This window comes from Poecilia formosa, unplaced genomic scaffold, assembly GCF_000485575.1.
Source record: "Poecilia formosa unplaced genomic scaffold, Poecilia_formosa-5.1.2 Scaffold145, whole genome shotgun sequence".
Taxonomy (NCBI): Eukaryota; Metazoa; Chordata; class Actinopteri; order Cyprinodontiformes; family Poeciliidae; genus Poecilia; species Poecilia formosa.
In genome coordinates, this window is record NW_006800084.1 from 1,496,938 (window position 1) to 1,514,904 (window position 17,967).

Consider the following 17,967-nt stretch of genomic DNA (forward strand, 5'->3'; position numbering starts at 1 on the left):
CCGCATAAAGGTTTTGCCCAAAATGTTAAGTTTAAATGTATTTATACCCCCTGAGGGTATAAGTTCTTAAGAAATATACTCATCCATAGAAGTAAGACGTGTGTGAAAACCTGTTTACTGTTATCACACTGAGAGGAAGCAGATTCCAGATGATCTGCATCTGGCCTGCTTGTTGCCCAATCACTGCAGTTTTCTAAGAACTTTTACAAAAACATTTCATCCTTGGACCTTGACAGCTTTCGCTGTGTATCATCTTGAACTTGGAGCAGCGCTCTTTATTTTTCATTTCAGCCTTCACTCGTGGAACCCGTCAGGACATCAGCTCGACAGATCCCAGCTTCACCATGAGGAGGAAGATGGAGCATTTGAGAGAAGAAATGGAGCAGATTGGCCTTTTACGGCAGGTCAGACACTTCCCAGCCTGTTTATGTTTTTCTAGTTTCCACCAGTCGATGAGTCATACGGGGAGTACAGTCTGCCAGATCCTGTTTGTGTTGCAACGCCTAGAGTTTCCGAAGAATAAACCGAGTTTACGCTGGTTTTTCTTAATTGAACTGGAGGAAATGTACACTCAAACAGGATCTAATAGATTTTCTATAACTCTGTGGAACAAATACTTTAGAAATTGAATGTGAGTATGATCAGCGGTGCACTAGTTTAGCGAGGTGACTAAGAGGAATGCAAGCAAGCCTTTGAGGACCTTTTAAAAAGCTAGGGGAAAGAGATCCTATTTCTGACCCTTTCAACAGTCTTCATTTGAAGTAACTTCAAATGAAGACTGTTGTTATTTGCAGAGTAGTATCAAATAACAACTTAGGATTGTTTATTGTGTGGAGCAAGAAGAACAAGGATTTTTAACTTTGTTAAAGGAAATGCAAAGGCTCTTTCAAATACCAAATATGGGCATAGGAAATTGGCTGACTTCCACTAAAGTGCAGTCTTACTACAGAACTGCTTGAGACACCCAATCTGGCAATTCATCCACAGATTTGGATGAGTGAGCTTCCTTGGTTTTAATGGGAAGAGCTCCAGACAATGTTAGTAAGAAAGAGTTACTAAGAAAAAAAAAATCAACATTAGTTACTCTGTATAGAGAAAAATCAAAGCCTATAACAGCTTTTCAGTAGAGAAGGCATTTAAAAATGTCCAGACCATGACTCAAATTAAAAAAACACAAACGAGGGCTCAGAAAAAGAAAAACGTTCATTAGTTAGATGAAAGCCAGACCCAATCTTTGAAATATCTTGAGAAGATTAAAAGATTTTAGGACAAACCATATTGAGAACTACTATTCATAAATGGAAAAAAAAACCAAAAACATGGAAAACACGTAGCAACCTTCCCAGCAGTGGAAACAAAAATTACTTTGAAGATCAGATTAACAAGTTATTCAGGAGTTCAAGTAGCCAGAACACCAGAGCTCACATTCCTCAAAGGGGCAGCGTTATGCAAAATGGACAGTTCAGAAACCAAACTAAAAAGGAATAATGCCTAATTACTCATAATGCCTACTTATTTCCAATGCTATGCGGGTTAGGCAGTAGAGATTCATCTCTACTCTGTTCATCTCTGCGGAGCCACAGAGCAGCTGGAAGGAGAAACGAAGGTCGCTTGGGGAAAGCGCTGAACTGGAAGCGTAAACATTTCCCTAACGCTCATCAGGACACACCGAGGCTCTTCTGCATCTCTCAAGCAAAATGCCCAGTTAGTCTTAGATGATAATGAAGTGCATCATACCTCTGGGTCCTCCACCTAATCTTCTTGACATCTCAGTTTAAAATTAGAGTCTGGCAGGGAGGGCAGCACCTGATTCCAGCTTGACGTACCGCCTGTGTGCTGATACATCTAATAAATGTCCGTAGAGAAATCAGCTGACGCGTGTCTCCTTAATCAAAACCTGCATGCAGAGTTTATGTTATTTCTAACAGTTGCAGACACCCGGCGTTAGGAGTAGGGTAGAATAAATTAGACTTTTCTGAACCAAAGTTTGTTGTTAAGACTTTTAACCTAGACTTGAGTTTTTTAATGACCCTCAAGAGTTTTGAGAAAGTATTCTGACAAATGTAATACATGTGCTGTAAACCTGACAGCATTTGTGGCGATCTGCGGCTACGTTGCTATTTTTGGATGTGGACAACTCGAACCAGGAAGTCTACTTTCTGGAACACAATGTTACGTCATGACTTTATGGATCTAAGCTCAAGCTTACCTGCGTTATGTAGTAAGACATTAACCTGAAAAGCTCTACCGAGAACACCCCTGAACAGCTTAATAAAAATAATAATAATAATAAAAAAACAAAATGAAAGGTTATGTCTTTGAATCCAGTTTAAAAGTTGGAAAAATCCTTCAGTCTGGCTAAATTGATGATGAGACTTATTAATTTGCATCCAGCAATGGTCAGAAGTGTGTCTTATGTCCAAATCATTTTGACACCAGTGCAGAGCTTGCTCAAAGTTGGCAGCACATCAGTGGGAGTGACACTTTTTGACAAGGATGTGACAAAAAAGGGCAGCTAAGAAGCCAACGCTCCACATGAAACACAGAGGTAAATTACAACTATTTGTTTTTTCTGACTGTTTGGGACATTTGGAATACATTTATCTGGAAAAGAAGTGTTGGATCCAACCCCGAGGCCGTAGTGAAGCATCATAATGGAATCCAGCAGTCGGGTTTACTCACAGCAACACTGCCAGGAATAACGAGCCCTTTCACAACATGTGCCATGAGCATCGCTTTCCAGTTATACAATCACAGTTTGGTGATTATCTGAAATTTCTTAGTCTGATGGACCACAGTTTCACTTGCCAACAATTTTAATGACGAGTCTTAAAAATTTTAAAATGAAAGCCTTTGACCTGCAGGTCATTTAAAAATAACTCAAACACTGAAAAGATAAAAATTGTTTCGCACAGTTAGGATTTAGACCAGCGCTTGATATTAAGCATGCTGCAGTGAATTGAATAGGATTCACCCAAATATGGCTTCTTTTATCCTTAGTAATGAAATTTCCCATTTCAATTTTCTAATTTTCTAAACATTTGTGAAACACACAAATATTTAAACTAAACAAAAGAAGGTAAACAGTCCGGTTCGGTTAGTCATTTCAACTTTCAAGATAACACCACTTAAATCGAAAATAAGCAGATATAATCTGTCACTCGGAAGCAAGCACTTAGGGTCTTTCCTGTGTAACTGGGAATCAGGGCCAATTAGGACACAGTTTTTGTTTGCCAGTAAAAAGAGATGTCTTGATATTACAGCACGCTTTTCACGGGGTATTGCAAGAAATCGTTTTTCCAAAGAAACATATTGCTGGTGGTGATAGCGTAAATAAGAAAAGCAAAGTGTTTCAGGCAAGCCTTTTCTTGACAAGAAAATTTCTGATAGGATCATATTTTGCCTCCGTCCTTGGTAGGATTTTACCCAAATGAAGTTTTTGTCATGGAGGTGGTTTTTCCTCTAACTTCACTTCCTGCCTCAGCTTGATTCCCTGCAGTCAAACCTTTCAGGTTAATGACTGTGTGGTGTTGTATTATTTAGAACACAATGATGCTACCAGTTAATACCAGTTAAAAATATATAACGTATCAGGATTTATTTGCTCTTTGTGGGACTAAGTTGTATTTTTTAAAATAGTATCGTAGTTAGTGCCAATCTACTAGGATTTTCACTCACCGTTGTGTAATAAAAAATAAGAAAAAGCTCAGTGAGTTGCAGTTGTGTCGATGAAAATGCCTGGTTGACGTTAGATATCAGAATGAGTCTGCGTTCACACTGCAGCCTAAAGTGACCCAATACCAATTTTTTGTCAAATCAGATTTTTTTTGCCGTGGCTGTTCACACTTCCAAACATACGTGAGCTGTACGTGTTCTCCTGTGTGGACGGCAAACGACCTGGAAGTGTCCCGCATGCGCAGTAGAGGGCGCAATAACGTCAGCGTGCTCGGTGTTTTGCCAACCGCCATACAGAAGAAGAAGAAGAAGTGCTCAGTGTTTGCAGAAATAAATGTTGATGCTAACGGTGGAGCTTAGCTTACGATTTTGAAGTTGTTGTCCGAGTGGAACAGCACTTTAACAAGTTTTTCCTCTAAGTGTTTCTTCCCGCTTGCGAATATCACGTTCAGGTCGGATGAATGCGACCTGGACGTCAGGCCACATATCAATCGGATACGTGTCGGATAACCAAGTGGCCTGGGTCGCATTCGAAAAAAATCCGACCTCTGTTGTTCAGACTGTCATGAAAAGATCAGATACAGGTCTCATTACATCAAAAAGTCTGAATTGGGTCACTTCAGGCTGCAGTGTGAAATGAAATGATGGGCCACGAAGGTAGGATATGACAACTGGCAAACACATCAGACCTTAGCTGGGCTAAACAGCAGATGACCACACTGGGAAACAAGAAACTGAGAAACACCAAAGCTGGACAATACAAGATTAACGATACCTAATCTCATGAGTGTCAATTTCAGCATCAAGATTCAGATGGTAGAATCAGGATTTGGTGTAAACATGAAAACATGGACCCAGGAAAGCAAGCAGGAGTCACCTTCGCCTCTTTAATATCAGTTCAGTATTGTTTAAACACCACAGCTTAATGTTGCTTTATGTGTTGAAGTTATGTGACCACAATGTACCCATCTACCAATGTCTCCTCCCCCCAAGATAATCAAAGCTCTAATTGTCTTGCACTGGTTTCTTGAATGTGAGAATGAATTACTTGTGGTTCTGTAAATAACATCTTTAGTCACCAGATCTCAGTCCACTGGAATACCTTTGGGAGGAGGTTTCCATCATGGATGAGCAGCTGGCAATTCTGCAATAATTGTGAGATGTTATCGAGTTATCATAAACCAACATTTCTGAGGAATAAACACCTTTTTGAAAACCAAAGGACCAGACCCACACACCCGCGCTGTCGCACCCTGTCGCACCCTGTCATAAGATAACAGATGAAATCTTATTTAGTTCTGCAGCGTTTGTTGTTCTGATCGAAGATACAGGAGCCGACATGCCATTCACCACATCACAGATAACAAGAACGGAAACAACAAATTCGCCCTGTCTCAATTACCATGCGTTAGAGTTTGCTACATATCATGAGTAGAACAAGAGACCGCATCGATTTCAACATAAAGTAGCTCTGAAGGTCTCTGACATATTCCTGACTGCAGTTGCATTGATTCCCTGTTTCTCCTTCCAAAGGCCGTTTCTTTTCACTTTGGATCAAATCATTGCAATTTCTGGTAAAAACAAAACAAAGCCTCATTATTCTTGTCCCAGGGAAAAAGTGTGAGTTGCAGAGAACTGGAGGTCACAAAAGATGGAGGGACAAAGACACTACAGATGAGAGTTTCGCATTGATAAAAGAGTTGATTTGTGTAGAGATCATTCTCCAGGGTCAGTGAGCAACTGAACAAAGGTCCAAGTATTTCTTTCTGATAAATTAAACTTGTCACATGAAAAGAAGAGACGTTAATTCTGTCTGTCAGTTTTGTCTTTGACCTTCCTGTGTTCTTTGAAAGCGATGTTGCTCAATATGTCCACACAGACGATGTATTCTCAATGAATGACTGTCAACATGATGTTCGTTTGGATATTCACACATTTTGTAATTGTCTTCTGAAACTCTTTCACAATCACTGTATAAAATAAAAAAATATATATATTTACGTTTATTGTATATACTCCACAGCTAAAAGAATATATGACTTTCTCAACAACCAGTAGAAACAATATATGTAATTACTGCAGTAAAACATTTTAACATGTTATTTTTTTCACTAGATTTTACAAGATGCTTTCCTACTAGGAACTATCACAGCCATTGTTTAAATATATTCGTTCAAAATGGTCATTAACAAACTCACCAATTTCAGTGGTAAGCCTCAATTACAGGGAAACAATGAGGCTTTTACGTCTGTTTTTACATTTTTAAACTTTTAAAATTATAACTTCATGGAGTTTGTAGCCTAATTTTAATGGAAACCAAACTTTCTTTCATTGACTCAATACCACAAATGAACAACAGTGGTAAAATGGTACAAACATTTAAAAAATGTCTCTTTCTAACATGTTTGTTAGCAATTGGAAAAGTCCTAAGTTGGTTTTCACCTTTGAGCAAGAAGGCATTTCCCTGTCCTCCCACGATAATGGCGGGTGGTGAGATAAGCTCAGATTTTCCAAACAAACAACCACCTAAGATGTACTTTCTTTTCTTTTTTTTGTAACAAAGGCATCCACCCAAGCGTGGTTCGAACATGCTAACTATTGTGCGTCATTCATATGTCGCAATAATTGCAAACCGCAACCTTTGGCTTGTGAGTCCTTTTTTTGTTTTTAATGCGTGATCAAGTTGTGTCTATACTGCACAAATCATCAATATTGTGAAGAAAACTCTAAATGTGACAGAACATGTTCATGTTACGGAAAAAATTACTTTCTGATGTAACCTTTAAACTTTCCCCTCACCTCCAATGACAAAGGTCACAAAATAAAGATTTTATTATGAGATGGTGACGCTTTCCGACGTAAATACTCCAGACACTTCTAGAAATAGTTGAAGACAGTCCAGAAGAGTTTAATTCATCTGTGTTTTTAGACATGTTCAAAATAATCCCAGAGGTGAACCAGCGGTCATCCTGAGACACTGAGCCGTTGTATTTAAGAAGCATGTAGAGTGACTTCTGCAAGAGGAATTGGAGGAGGTATTTCTGACTGCAGCTACTGGACGACTGGAGCAGGTGGAAGCAGTTCGCTGTACATCTGACATGCCAGAGGTAAAAACAAGGAATCCAGAACAGATTAATTGAGCTCAACCCCCTCTGTTTTTGAAAAGAGAATTTGTCCTGGATTCCCGTAAGACTCCCACACGCTCGGGCGTACTTCGCTCTGCTCCGCTCACGCTTCTCTTTTTCAACATTCGACATTATCGTGTTATCTTTAATGTGTGCAGAACATTGAGTCCCGACTGAAGGTCCTCCTCCCAGATGATGTTGGTGCGGCGCTGATGGATGGAGTGGTCCTCTGCCATCTAGCCAATCACATTTGTCCCCGATCTGTTGCCAGCATTCACGTGCCGTCACCTGCAGTAGTAAGTATAGTACCGTATAAACGTATTATTTGATCTAAACTGCTTCACAATCATTTTAATGCTTAAATGCTTAGTTTAACAAACTAACATGATTAATGTTGTGGCTTCCAGCCAAAGCTAAGCATGGCAAAATGCCGCAGGAATGTTGAAAACTTCCTGGAAGCGTGCAAGAAGCTTGGAGTTTCACAGGTAACACGTTTTTTACCTTAAATGTTTTCACTCTGCATTTGTTTAGTCATTTAGGATTTATGAGTGCCAAGTGATATCAATAATTGACCACAGAAGATAAATTACAAAATTATGAAGCTGCCTAAAAGAGGCCTACAAGTTCTTTCATGCACTTGTCGTTCAAGTTTCCTGCAGCTGAGACTCTGACTGATGTTTTCCCCCCATAGTTCATTTTTATCATTTAGGAAAATCTGTCTGACAAATATGCATCCATCAAGCGCGTGTTGAGTGACATCAGCCTTAGTCGGTTTGCCAGTGATGTTGATGAATGATCTCTCTGTTAATTCAGGACAAACTATGTCTGCCGCATCACATCTTAGAGGAGCGAGGTCTGGTAAGGGTCGGCGTGACCGTCCAGGCTCTGCTGGACCTGCCCACGCCAAAGTCCACTCACTTGTCCTCTGTTTGACCCTGGAGAGTAAATGCTGCTCATATCCTGCAGTGATCAGCCCACATCCACACTCCCAGGGACTTAGGACCCCTGTATTTGGGGCGAGGACTCAGTGGCTTGTGGCTTTGTGACGGTCTGCTTCTGCCTGACTGAGAAAGGAGATGGGATTATGCAAAATTTCTCCTTAAATGAAGTCGGTCGGCAACCGGCTCCAGTCCAACGCATTATCACATGCTCCTTGTTCCCCGTTTCTGGTCTGAGAGTGGATTTGTAACGTGACGGCGAGATTCCTCAGCTGCACTGCTAACCTGGATGCAAAGACGGATGTGACAATGGGTTAATCAGAAGACCTTTACCTCCCTTTCAGCTGTTACCACAAACTCTGCAAGTGCCACTTCAGATTGGACATCCACGCTGTTATAGCACGGCGTGGCAAAGAAATAAGACATAACTCACTGTTTCACTTGAGACATTTTGATTTTTTTTTTTAACGATATGTTTCATTGGTTTCCTTAGTTATTTATTGTATTTTTGCCATGTTCTTACGTCTTAAACCCTGAGTCAGGGAAATAGCTGCCATGAACTTTGGACTCTGCTTTTTCTTTCTGAGATCAAGCTCAAGTTCCAGTAGGACTTGGTGCTGTTCTGTAGAAAACCAACAACAAATGCTGAAGTTCTGATTCATTTCAGCGTCTTTAAATGGCTGCAAAAGCCATAAATTATTTTGTACTGGAGCTACAGTGCTTAGTGTATCCATACACCTTTTTCCACAATTTGTCCTCAACAAACCTCTTTGTATTTTATTGGGTATTTATGAGATGGACCAAAACGCACCAAAGTAAGGCATAATTTTGAGTTGGACAGAAACTATTAGATTGTTTTTAAAATGTTTGACAAGAAAAAAATCTCATTTTGATGTAGCAATGATATTTTTTGCTGTATTTCTATTGATCCTTACCAGCTTTTTGCTCAGGGTTTTGTGCAGACGTAACTTTAAAACTTTGGATATTTTTTAGAACCTGACTGCTTTAAAACCTCTCCACCTCTCCGCTGACCTGTCTGCTGTGCTCCTGGTTCTCCATGATGCTGCTCCATCTCTAATGGTCTCCAACAAACCCAGGAGGTTTTCACAGAGCAGCTAAATTTATACTGAAATTAAATTAAACCCATACGGACTCTGTCCACTGGATTTTGCTTAGGACTATCATGATTAAATACAGCATGAAGTCTGAAGTTTTCTTTTTACTAAAAAAGGAAAAAGCCAGATATTTTCTTCCACTTCACAATTAAGTAATGCTTCCTTTTTTTCCATCACATACAATCTCAACAAAATACATTGAAGTTTGTTCATGTGATGTGATAAAATGTGAAAAAGGTTCAAGGGATAGATATATAGTGCTCAAAAAAATAAAGGGAACATTTCACTTTAATTTTGTGTGTGGCTCCAAATCCAGGCCTCCATTGGTTAATAAATTTGATTTCCATTGATGATTTTTGTGTGATTTTGTTGTCAGCACATTCAACTTTGTACAGAACAAAGTATTCAATGAGAATATTTCATTCATTCAGATCTAGGATGTGTTATTTGAGTGTTCCCTTTATTTTTTTGAGCAGTGTACATATATATTTTTCCAAGGCACTGTATTTTGCTAGCAGGGGAGGCGACGTTTTTGACCACTGTGATTATGCATGCACGGTCCTTGCCAAGGCGTTCTAATGTACGTGCAAGTTTATGTGTTCCTCAATGTTTAAGCATCTGATTGCCTGTTATGATTTGCACACAAATCAGTTTGGAATCTTTATTGTTTTTCTGACCTCAATTGAGAAAATGTTGCCAATGTTAATGTTGTTGCGGCTCAGAGATCCTCCTGCAACGCTCCCGCTCTGAAACCGTGCACAGCAGGGCAGCTTGCTGTGCACGGTTTCAGATCTACTTCAGTGAAATGTATTGGTGTAATTATTTAACCCTTTTACTTGTGCATGTTTTCGGTCGGACATCGTGACCTCTCCGAGTTGTTCAGGTGCAGCAGAACATTTATTTTTGACCAAACGTTACGATAAGCTGCTAGCAAACACACCGATTCCTCTGATTGGTCGTTGGTTGAACTCTTCCAGCGGTTTGAGGTTCAGCTCACCTTGAGAAGCCTCTCTGACAAATCAAAAGGGAAGAATAGCTTTTGATCGTAGCAACACCTCGAAAAATGAAAATAGCAAATATGCAAATATGGCAAATGCATAAAGCCGCCACACGAGCCTGAACAAAGCATTTATTGATTAAAAAAATGAAATAGACTTAAAAATTACGGATGCAAGCTTTTAGTAGTTACACCAGGATGTCAAAACTTTACACCCACAGTTTCCTGTCATCTCAGGAAAGCAAAGCAAAAAATAAGACTTACTGGTGGTCATATGAAACAAATCAAATCAGCATAAATTCAAAAGTGTTTTCTTTCTTCTCGACATGTTTGATAAAACAGAACCCTTCTTTCACATTGGGAGTTGCACGCCTTTGCAGCAACATGTCTTAACTACATGTTAGCATTCCCTCAGGCACAAGTTGTGCAGTGGAAATAATTAGAGCTTCACAACACAAATAAAAGGAATTACCTTGGAAAATGAGGTCATCTAGAGGGGGTTAGATTAAATTACCTTCAAATTAAACAATGCATAAATTACTGTAATTGAGAATCCTGGAGAGCTGAGGAAAAGACTGTGGCAAGTTTAACATCTTCCATAGTAAATGTGTGAAAACCGCAGAAATGTTTTGAATAATACAACACTGCATTTTAGTACATCTACTCAATGAAGTTGGAAGAAAAAAATAGTGATTGTTTTAAAAAGAAATTATTACCACACTTACAGGGACCAAAAATAATTTCTAGAAACAAAGTAAATTGAAGCATTTATTATAGTAAATGCTTAAGTTTGTTCACAGAATTGATCACTTTGAGTCGTTTTCACAAATGGAAAAGTCATTCCAACAAGCCAGATTTGTTTTTAATTTATATAAAGGGCAGGAAATGATAATGATAATTAAGTAAGTAGCTGTTCCTCAGTATTTTTCTATTTCCACAGTCAACCGGTTGCTCTCGTTTCAAATTATAAGACTAAAAGGGACAGAATAAATTTGAAAAAGCTTTACCGGTAAATAGGAGGAATGCCTTTATGAGGCACGGTGTACATCTTTGCCTGTGGACAGAGCCGTATGCATGTTTGGGACACTTTTATAATCTGTCAGATTATTTTGAACCATAATGAGAACAAAGTGTCGTTCTGGTCAGATACTGATTTCTGAAACCGAACACTTCATGATCTGCGGAAAATGTGATGTTTTCTCGTGCCACGTTGATTTTCACCTTCAGCATCACCTGATTTGCTAGTTCCATCAAATGTTTGCAACTAAAACCACACAAAGAAATCCCTAAAATGTTAAAAAGCAAAGCTGCTTTGAAATCGAGTGAAGATGTGGCAAATCAGTTTTCTAAATCTCTAACGTAGGAAAGCTTCAGCTCCTGAAAACATCCAAGGATGTCAGGATGCTTTTCCAGTATTTACCATCAGAGCAACTAAAGCCTGGAATATTGTGCCTTAATTGAGGGATATTTATCATTTATTGATTTATATTTTTTTGTCAGTTAAAATGTACTTTTGTTGTTTTTCCTCTAATATCTGCATAATTCTCAGACCTATTCAGGAGGGGCTTTGGATCTAAACACAGCTGAAATTCACACTACAGCTTACACTCTGCAAAGATACACAACCTTCTGTTACTCATTGTTTTCACTCAAATGTTTCTGTTTCACGCCACAAATATTTCTGTTTGCTAATTATGCAAGTAATGAAAGAGATGTAGTTTGGATGCATATTTTTACCATTTTGGTTGATTTGGGTCTGAGCTGTTTGACTTGTTCCAAACATTTTGGGCTCTGTCAGTAATTTCAGCGGACTTTCTCCCACAAACCTTTTAACTCTGAGATTTGTGATCCGCACGACAGCCTTGACTTTGTTGTCCTTAATTGACCTTGAAGCAAATTTGGTTACATTCCTACGATCATTTTCCGGCTGATGTCTTGAGAGATTGTTTTAACGTTTCCATGTAATGTTCTTTCCTCATGATTCCATTTATCTTGTGAAGTGCACCGGTCCCTCCTGCAGCCAATAAGTGCTACTTCCTCTTTACTTTACAGTTGGGATGGTAATGTCAGGATTGCAAGCGTCTTCATTTTTTCCAAATGGTAACGAAGATCATTTTTTGCATTTGCAGAAAACGTTTTATTTTTGCTTTTGTAGTAATAACTTCTTCTTTCCTCGCTGAGCGGCCAGAACTCATTTTTCTGTGAATAATTACACATTTATCAGCTTCAGTCAACATCCTTGCCTGGACTTTTGTTTTTGTTCTGAGGTGAACGGTTCTCTTACAGACATTGTGCCTGATTTGAAATCCATTCTGACATCATGTTGGCTTCCCAAACTGTCTAAAGGTGAACTAATCTTGACATATAAACTCCTGAAATTGATGAGAGTAAGAAAAATGTTCTCCAAAAGCAATTTATCTCTTATCATTCTCACATTTAGCAAACAGAATTCATTTTGGTTGTCCTAAAGTAACTAAGACTGATGATGTGAGACAGTAAGAAAGATGTGTTTTGTGTATGCATTGCATGCAATGTTTTTTTTGTTTTGGTCTTTGATTCAGATTCCAGTCGTATTTGCCCCGTCCCAGACAGACTTTTGGGTGTTATTAATTCCACACATTTGTGTCTTTTACTGTGTCTAAAATTTTGTAAAATAATAACAGTCGGCGAACAAGCAAACGCAAAAACAGTGAGGAGAAAAAAGTGATTCATTATGGCTTGAAGTGTTGTGATGTTTGTGGAATTTTCCTGCATAAGAAAAAAAAAAAGCCAAATTATGCTTTGCTACAGCTCTTCTCATCATCACACAGCAGGCTCATGTGCATGGCACGTCCTTTTCTTCCGACTGCAGCTGTATATATACAAAACAATGCGAAGCATCCTTCTTATCATACATATGGAGACGACAGAATCTCTTTAACTTTACCAGAAAATCCGTAAAAATCTTAAAAGTTATCATTCTTATCTGTGCTATGGTTGTCTGAAGTCAACACTTTCTTTTGCACAGTTTGAGTAATTCCTCCCTCGGTGCATCATTGAACTAATGCATCAGCTGATAAGAACATAAACTGTAGTATTTCATCACATTGTGTCAAAGTCTCAGCTCTGCTAGGCCATGCAAACGGCTTTTATGGCACAAGAAAACAATGTGCAGCTATGATTTATACTTCAGTTCTGATGCCTTGCGTGTGGCCCATCATTGCTTCTTTTCTCAAATGATTTATTGGAAGGGAAACATATCCGAGTCAAGCAAAAAAAATTAAAATAATTGCTCATGGTGACACTACATAATCATCATTAAATTGTATGTGTGAATATAGGATTAGCGATGACTTTCCCAGAAGGATTAATCACCCGTCAGTCGCAACGTAGTGCAATTATTCTGACATTTCTGCGCAGACAAAAGGAGAGCAGTGCACAAGCTGCTTGAACGGCAATTATCAGAAGGACTTCAGGTAATTACCTGATGTTTGAGGCCAGTACTGGGGCAGAACTGCGTCTGCGTTTGTGCTTTTCTTTGTTGCAAAAGATGACTCATTGTGTTTGAGTGTGTTCGTTTACTTTTCTCTGTAAAGCACGTAAGAAGGTGTGTCACACCACTAAGGTGTTTCAGTAGAAGTACTTGTGCTCCACTGTTTTTTCTTTGTGGTTGTCAATCATCGCTTGCTGGTACATGCATTTTGATTCACCTAAAACAAAACGTTTTGTGGCGCAGATTTCATATTCCAGTCTTGCTTAGTATAGTTTAGCTCAGTTTCTCTCTAACGGTGTCTTGCAAAATTTGTTACGCTTTAAGGAGATTTTTTGTGGTTATGCACTAAGCAGCACATAATTAAGAAGTGGAAGCCAAAAGTAAACACTGTTTTCAAAATTTCTTAAAAATAAAACTCTTGAGTCAGTACTTTCTTTAACCCACTTTTTCTGCGACTGCACCTGCAAGTCTTTTGGCATCAGAGGAGCTGAATGTAAATGGACTCTGCACTTTATAGGATATTTATTAAAAAAAAAACACTAGGCGGCATATACACTGCTCAAAAAAATAAAGGGAACACTCAAATAACACATCCTAGATCTGAATGAATGAAATATTCTCATTGAATACTTTGTTCTGTACAAAGTTGAATGTGCTGACAACAAAATCACAGAAAAATCATCAATGGAAATCAAATTTATTAACCAATGGAGGCCTGGATTTGGAGCCACACACAAAATTAAAGTGAAATGTTCCCTTTATTTTTTTGAGCAGTATATTAATTTCCTTCTATCTCATAATTATTTGCTACATTGTGTTGGTGCGTCACATAAAATCCCATTTGACTCAAAATGAAACGATGACACTTGAATTATTTTTTGCATTGTAGAGCCTAAACAGGTGAAGCTATCCTTTTTTTTTCTCACAGTAGTATTTATTACTGTGGTGTGGAAACGGTAACGAATGGATTGTCGTCACCTTATCGGATTATTAGAAATAAAAAGCAAAGTCAGTTGCTGCTTGTGCGGAAAACTTTCATCACTTTTTCAAATGTCTGAGAACGAGACATACTGGTGACTTCCACTGATGCTTAGCCAACCAACCGTCTTCCAGTCGCTCTCCAAAATCACATGCAGGTTGTTCATGCATTCCTTTCCGTAGGGGTAGACACGCTTTCCGTGGCGATTGCAGTAATCATATCAAAAACTGCTTGTACCTCTGTGGGTTGTCAAACCCACAGATGTACAAGTGTAGGTTCATAATTAGGCTTGTTGAAAGGAGAAATGCGTACTCTGGGATGTTTTTGAGGCTATGAAGACGGCTAGTTTTGCGCAGACAGAAAAAGAAAAACAAACAAATGTGCTTTCCAAACTCCAGACAAAATCAACATGACCTGCACTTTGTTTGAAAGAACAGAGTGTATCCCAAAAGGTCGATTGTTTTCTTGTTTTTTTTTTTTTTTTCTTTTTGCATGTACTGACAAGTACTAACCAGTTTAGGAAACAATGGGACACTAAGACAAAACCCTGAAATTTCAGACCGCAAGGAAGTAGCTTCACGCAGAACAAAGACTTATTATTTTGCACTTCTTTGGAAAACCCGTGTTTAAATCATGGCCAGCAGTGACTGGAGAAATGTAATGACTGATAAATCTCTACTTTGACTCCATCACACATAAGGTTTTGTTTTTAAATGCGTGCAATACGTGATGGAACGTGGAAAAAAACCATCTATTTGATCTGTTCTAACACAAACTTTGAAGTAACGGCAAATTAAAACACGTTTGACGTTGGGCTTTTTGTTGTAAATCAGCGGCTTTTAAGCATCTGGCTCAGATTCTGTAGGCAGAAAAATGAGACCTGCTCTAACGAAAGGTCGAGATAACAAAATACGGCAACTTCTCAAAAGTTCAAAGCAACTTTTCTCACATCACTTCATATTTTATACTCATTTCTGAATTGCATGAGGTTTGGGTTCAGGTTTACGCTTTCTTTCCAGCAGCTACCGCAGAACAAGCTGCAATCTCAGTACTATGAAGAAAACAGAATAAATTATTTTGGTGCTAATCTATTAATAACTGATAATTCTATGCATTGAGTTCTTCTTTGTTGACTTAATTTGCCTTTTTTTTTCTTTTTGTGATTTAACGGATCCATAAGTGACAGAGCGAGTCATGTCTGAGTACTACACTGCCAAGACAAGTCAAACTTCATGTACAAAAAACCTTTTTTCTATTAAAAATCTGATGCATGCAAGACAACTGAATGACTGACAATGAACCTCTGTAAATATAATCTGTATAAAAATCCAAGGATTTCTTAAAATAGTTCATGTTGATGTACAAATAAATCAAACTCTTTGCAACCTCAGGTTATGGGTGTCTTTATTACACACAGCACTGCGTCTGGGTTATAAAACAACTTTGAAAAACCATCATAAAAACCTAATGTTAGTGATTTATGAAGGAACTACAGCAGCCTTTGAAATCATTTGTGGTTGTTGGCGTCAAACTAGATTTTACGTGCAATCCGTATAATAAATTATGGAGACGTTCAGGAGTTATGGGGCTTTCATGGCGCAGCAGGACACTCTTTTGAACCTGTTCGTTAAAACATATTTGCCTCTCCGTTTGTCTCACACCCACCAGAACATCTGCTGCCAAGCCCTTATTGTCTGGACATATTTAAGTTTGTTATAAGCTCGCTTTTTCTCTCTGCGTGTTTCTTTTGAGGGCTGTCCATTTCTGTGTTGGAGCATGTTTTATCCGTCCCTTTGTCGGAGTGTGATCCCAGCCAGTTTGTTTCTATAGCTGCTTCCTGGATATGTGTCAAAGTGTTTGCATTGTCAGAGGGAAAAGACGAATGCATCTCACACACGAAACCGGAGCGAGTTAATTACAACCTTTGTGCTGCAAAATATGATACAGCTGACGGTGGTGACTTTAGGTTTTTAATGACAGTATATTTACATGGAATTTAAATTTAGAGGTTTGAGACGTGTTTGGTATTTCCTTCCTACCTCATATGACCTCTCTGAGCTCACATGAACAGTAAGGATACTGTTAGTGTTGAGTATTCGGCCCTTCATCGACTGGTTTTAAAAACCTGCAATATAACTTCTTTTTTTTCTATTAAAGTACTCTGGTAAGGTGTAGAAGAAAACTGCCCATTCTTATTTGAAGAATCTAGTTAACCATTAACAAGAAGAAACCTCCAGAAGAGCTTAGCAGAAGCAGAAGCAGTCATCTGCCATGACTGACTGGGAGTTTGAGAAGGCAGTTCACTGATCAAAATGTATTTTTCTTAATCAATTTCTATGCATACTCATCTGTCATAGACAGGGTAAAACCCAAATTCAACTTGTTTCATCCTAAATAGTTACAGGACTGAAAGTGTTTGACATTGGGACTGACAGTATCCAGAAGAAATCCTGCTCTCTTTGTCTGTGTGTTTCTGTTCATCTCTTTTAGGTTTGCTATTATCCACGCTCTTCAAAAACATCTCGGAAACGTCTTTATTTTTTACAGCTGCATACCAATCTCTAGATTTTTGTTGAGTCCAGAGAGCTTTGAAAGGTTTTTGGTTAAACGACTTACAGCTGCTGGATAAGCACAGCATCCTTCACGGTTTTCAGACTTGTTTCTGTTGACCTCGTTCCACCTAAACCGGATAGTATCTCTTGCCACGTATACGTGAACACGATTCAGTATTAAATCTCCTTTAAACCTTAAGAAATGTGCAGAGTAAGCTACAGGTCTGTGTGGAAGGCGATGTTTATTTATTCATTTTTCAGGCATTTTCAAGTCAAAAAGAAAAAAAAAACACAATACTGAAAAAAAAAAAATACAGGAAAAACTAGTATTTAAATTGCTCTCAATGGCAAGAATACAAATTGTAAGAAAAAGTAGAAACTTTTTGTTACACCCAAACATAATCAAGCTCAAAGCAGCAGAATCTTTCCTGTTTGTTTCTCTAAAACATTTCTCCAAGGAATTCTGGTTGAGTCTGCAGACAAATTCATAAAACAAAACATAACCACACCATACTGTATTTTTTTTTTACAAGTAATTTTTGTTAATTTTTTTATTTAAAAATTTAAAAACACAATTTTAACTTCTGACAACAATAATTCCTTTCCTAGAATAATAGGTGGTGGCTGTACCACACATATGACTGATGGATACCAGATAACATCAACACTTTTCAGTGTTGATTGTATCCTGATTAAATGACACACAGATCTATTTAATGGGTGACAAAATACATCCAGAATAAGTTAGACGTGTACAGAGAAGTATTACAGAGGTTCAGTATTTATATTTCCATCCTTTGTTTCACTAAGCTGCTGAAAGCTTTCACTCAGTGGTGCCTCACACTGATGTTTTAGCGCAATGATGACTGAGGTTTTACTCAGGCAGGAAAGTTAATCCAGTTATAAATGCAGCAAGCATGCAGTGTTTGGACAGTAAAATTAAATGAAGTATTAAGCTAGAGTGCAGCTTGACAGACTAATGCACAGATTGATACGGGTTAAAACTTGGTTCTAACCTTTTAGCTTGATGCAGTTTTTTTAAGCAGGTTTCACGTTCAAATGTTTGCACGTCTTCTGCTCATCGTTGCGTTTTTGTAATTTCCCTTTTAACCAG

At 38.4% G+C, this 17,967-nt stretch overlaps 1 protein-coding gene across 1 annotated transcript in view; it reads left to right on the top strand.

Moving 5' to 3' along the window:
- The window catches only part of lrch2 (leucine-rich repeats and calponin homology (CH) domain containing 2), a 44,288-nt gene extending 35,327 nt beyond the window's left edge, over positions 1–8,961 (top strand). The window contains exons 18-20 of the mRNA XM_007563247.2: positions 6,959–7,096; positions 7,208–7,285; positions 7,614–8,961. Of these exons, the coding sequence (XP_007563309.1) occupies positions 6,959–7,096; positions 7,208–7,285; positions 7,614–7,733 (336 nt within the window). The 3' untranslated portion in view covers positions 7,734–8,961. The remainder of the gene's footprint in view (positions 1–6,958; positions 7,097–7,207; positions 7,286–7,613) is intronic.
- Positions 8,962–17,967: the final 9,006 nt, after the last annotated feature.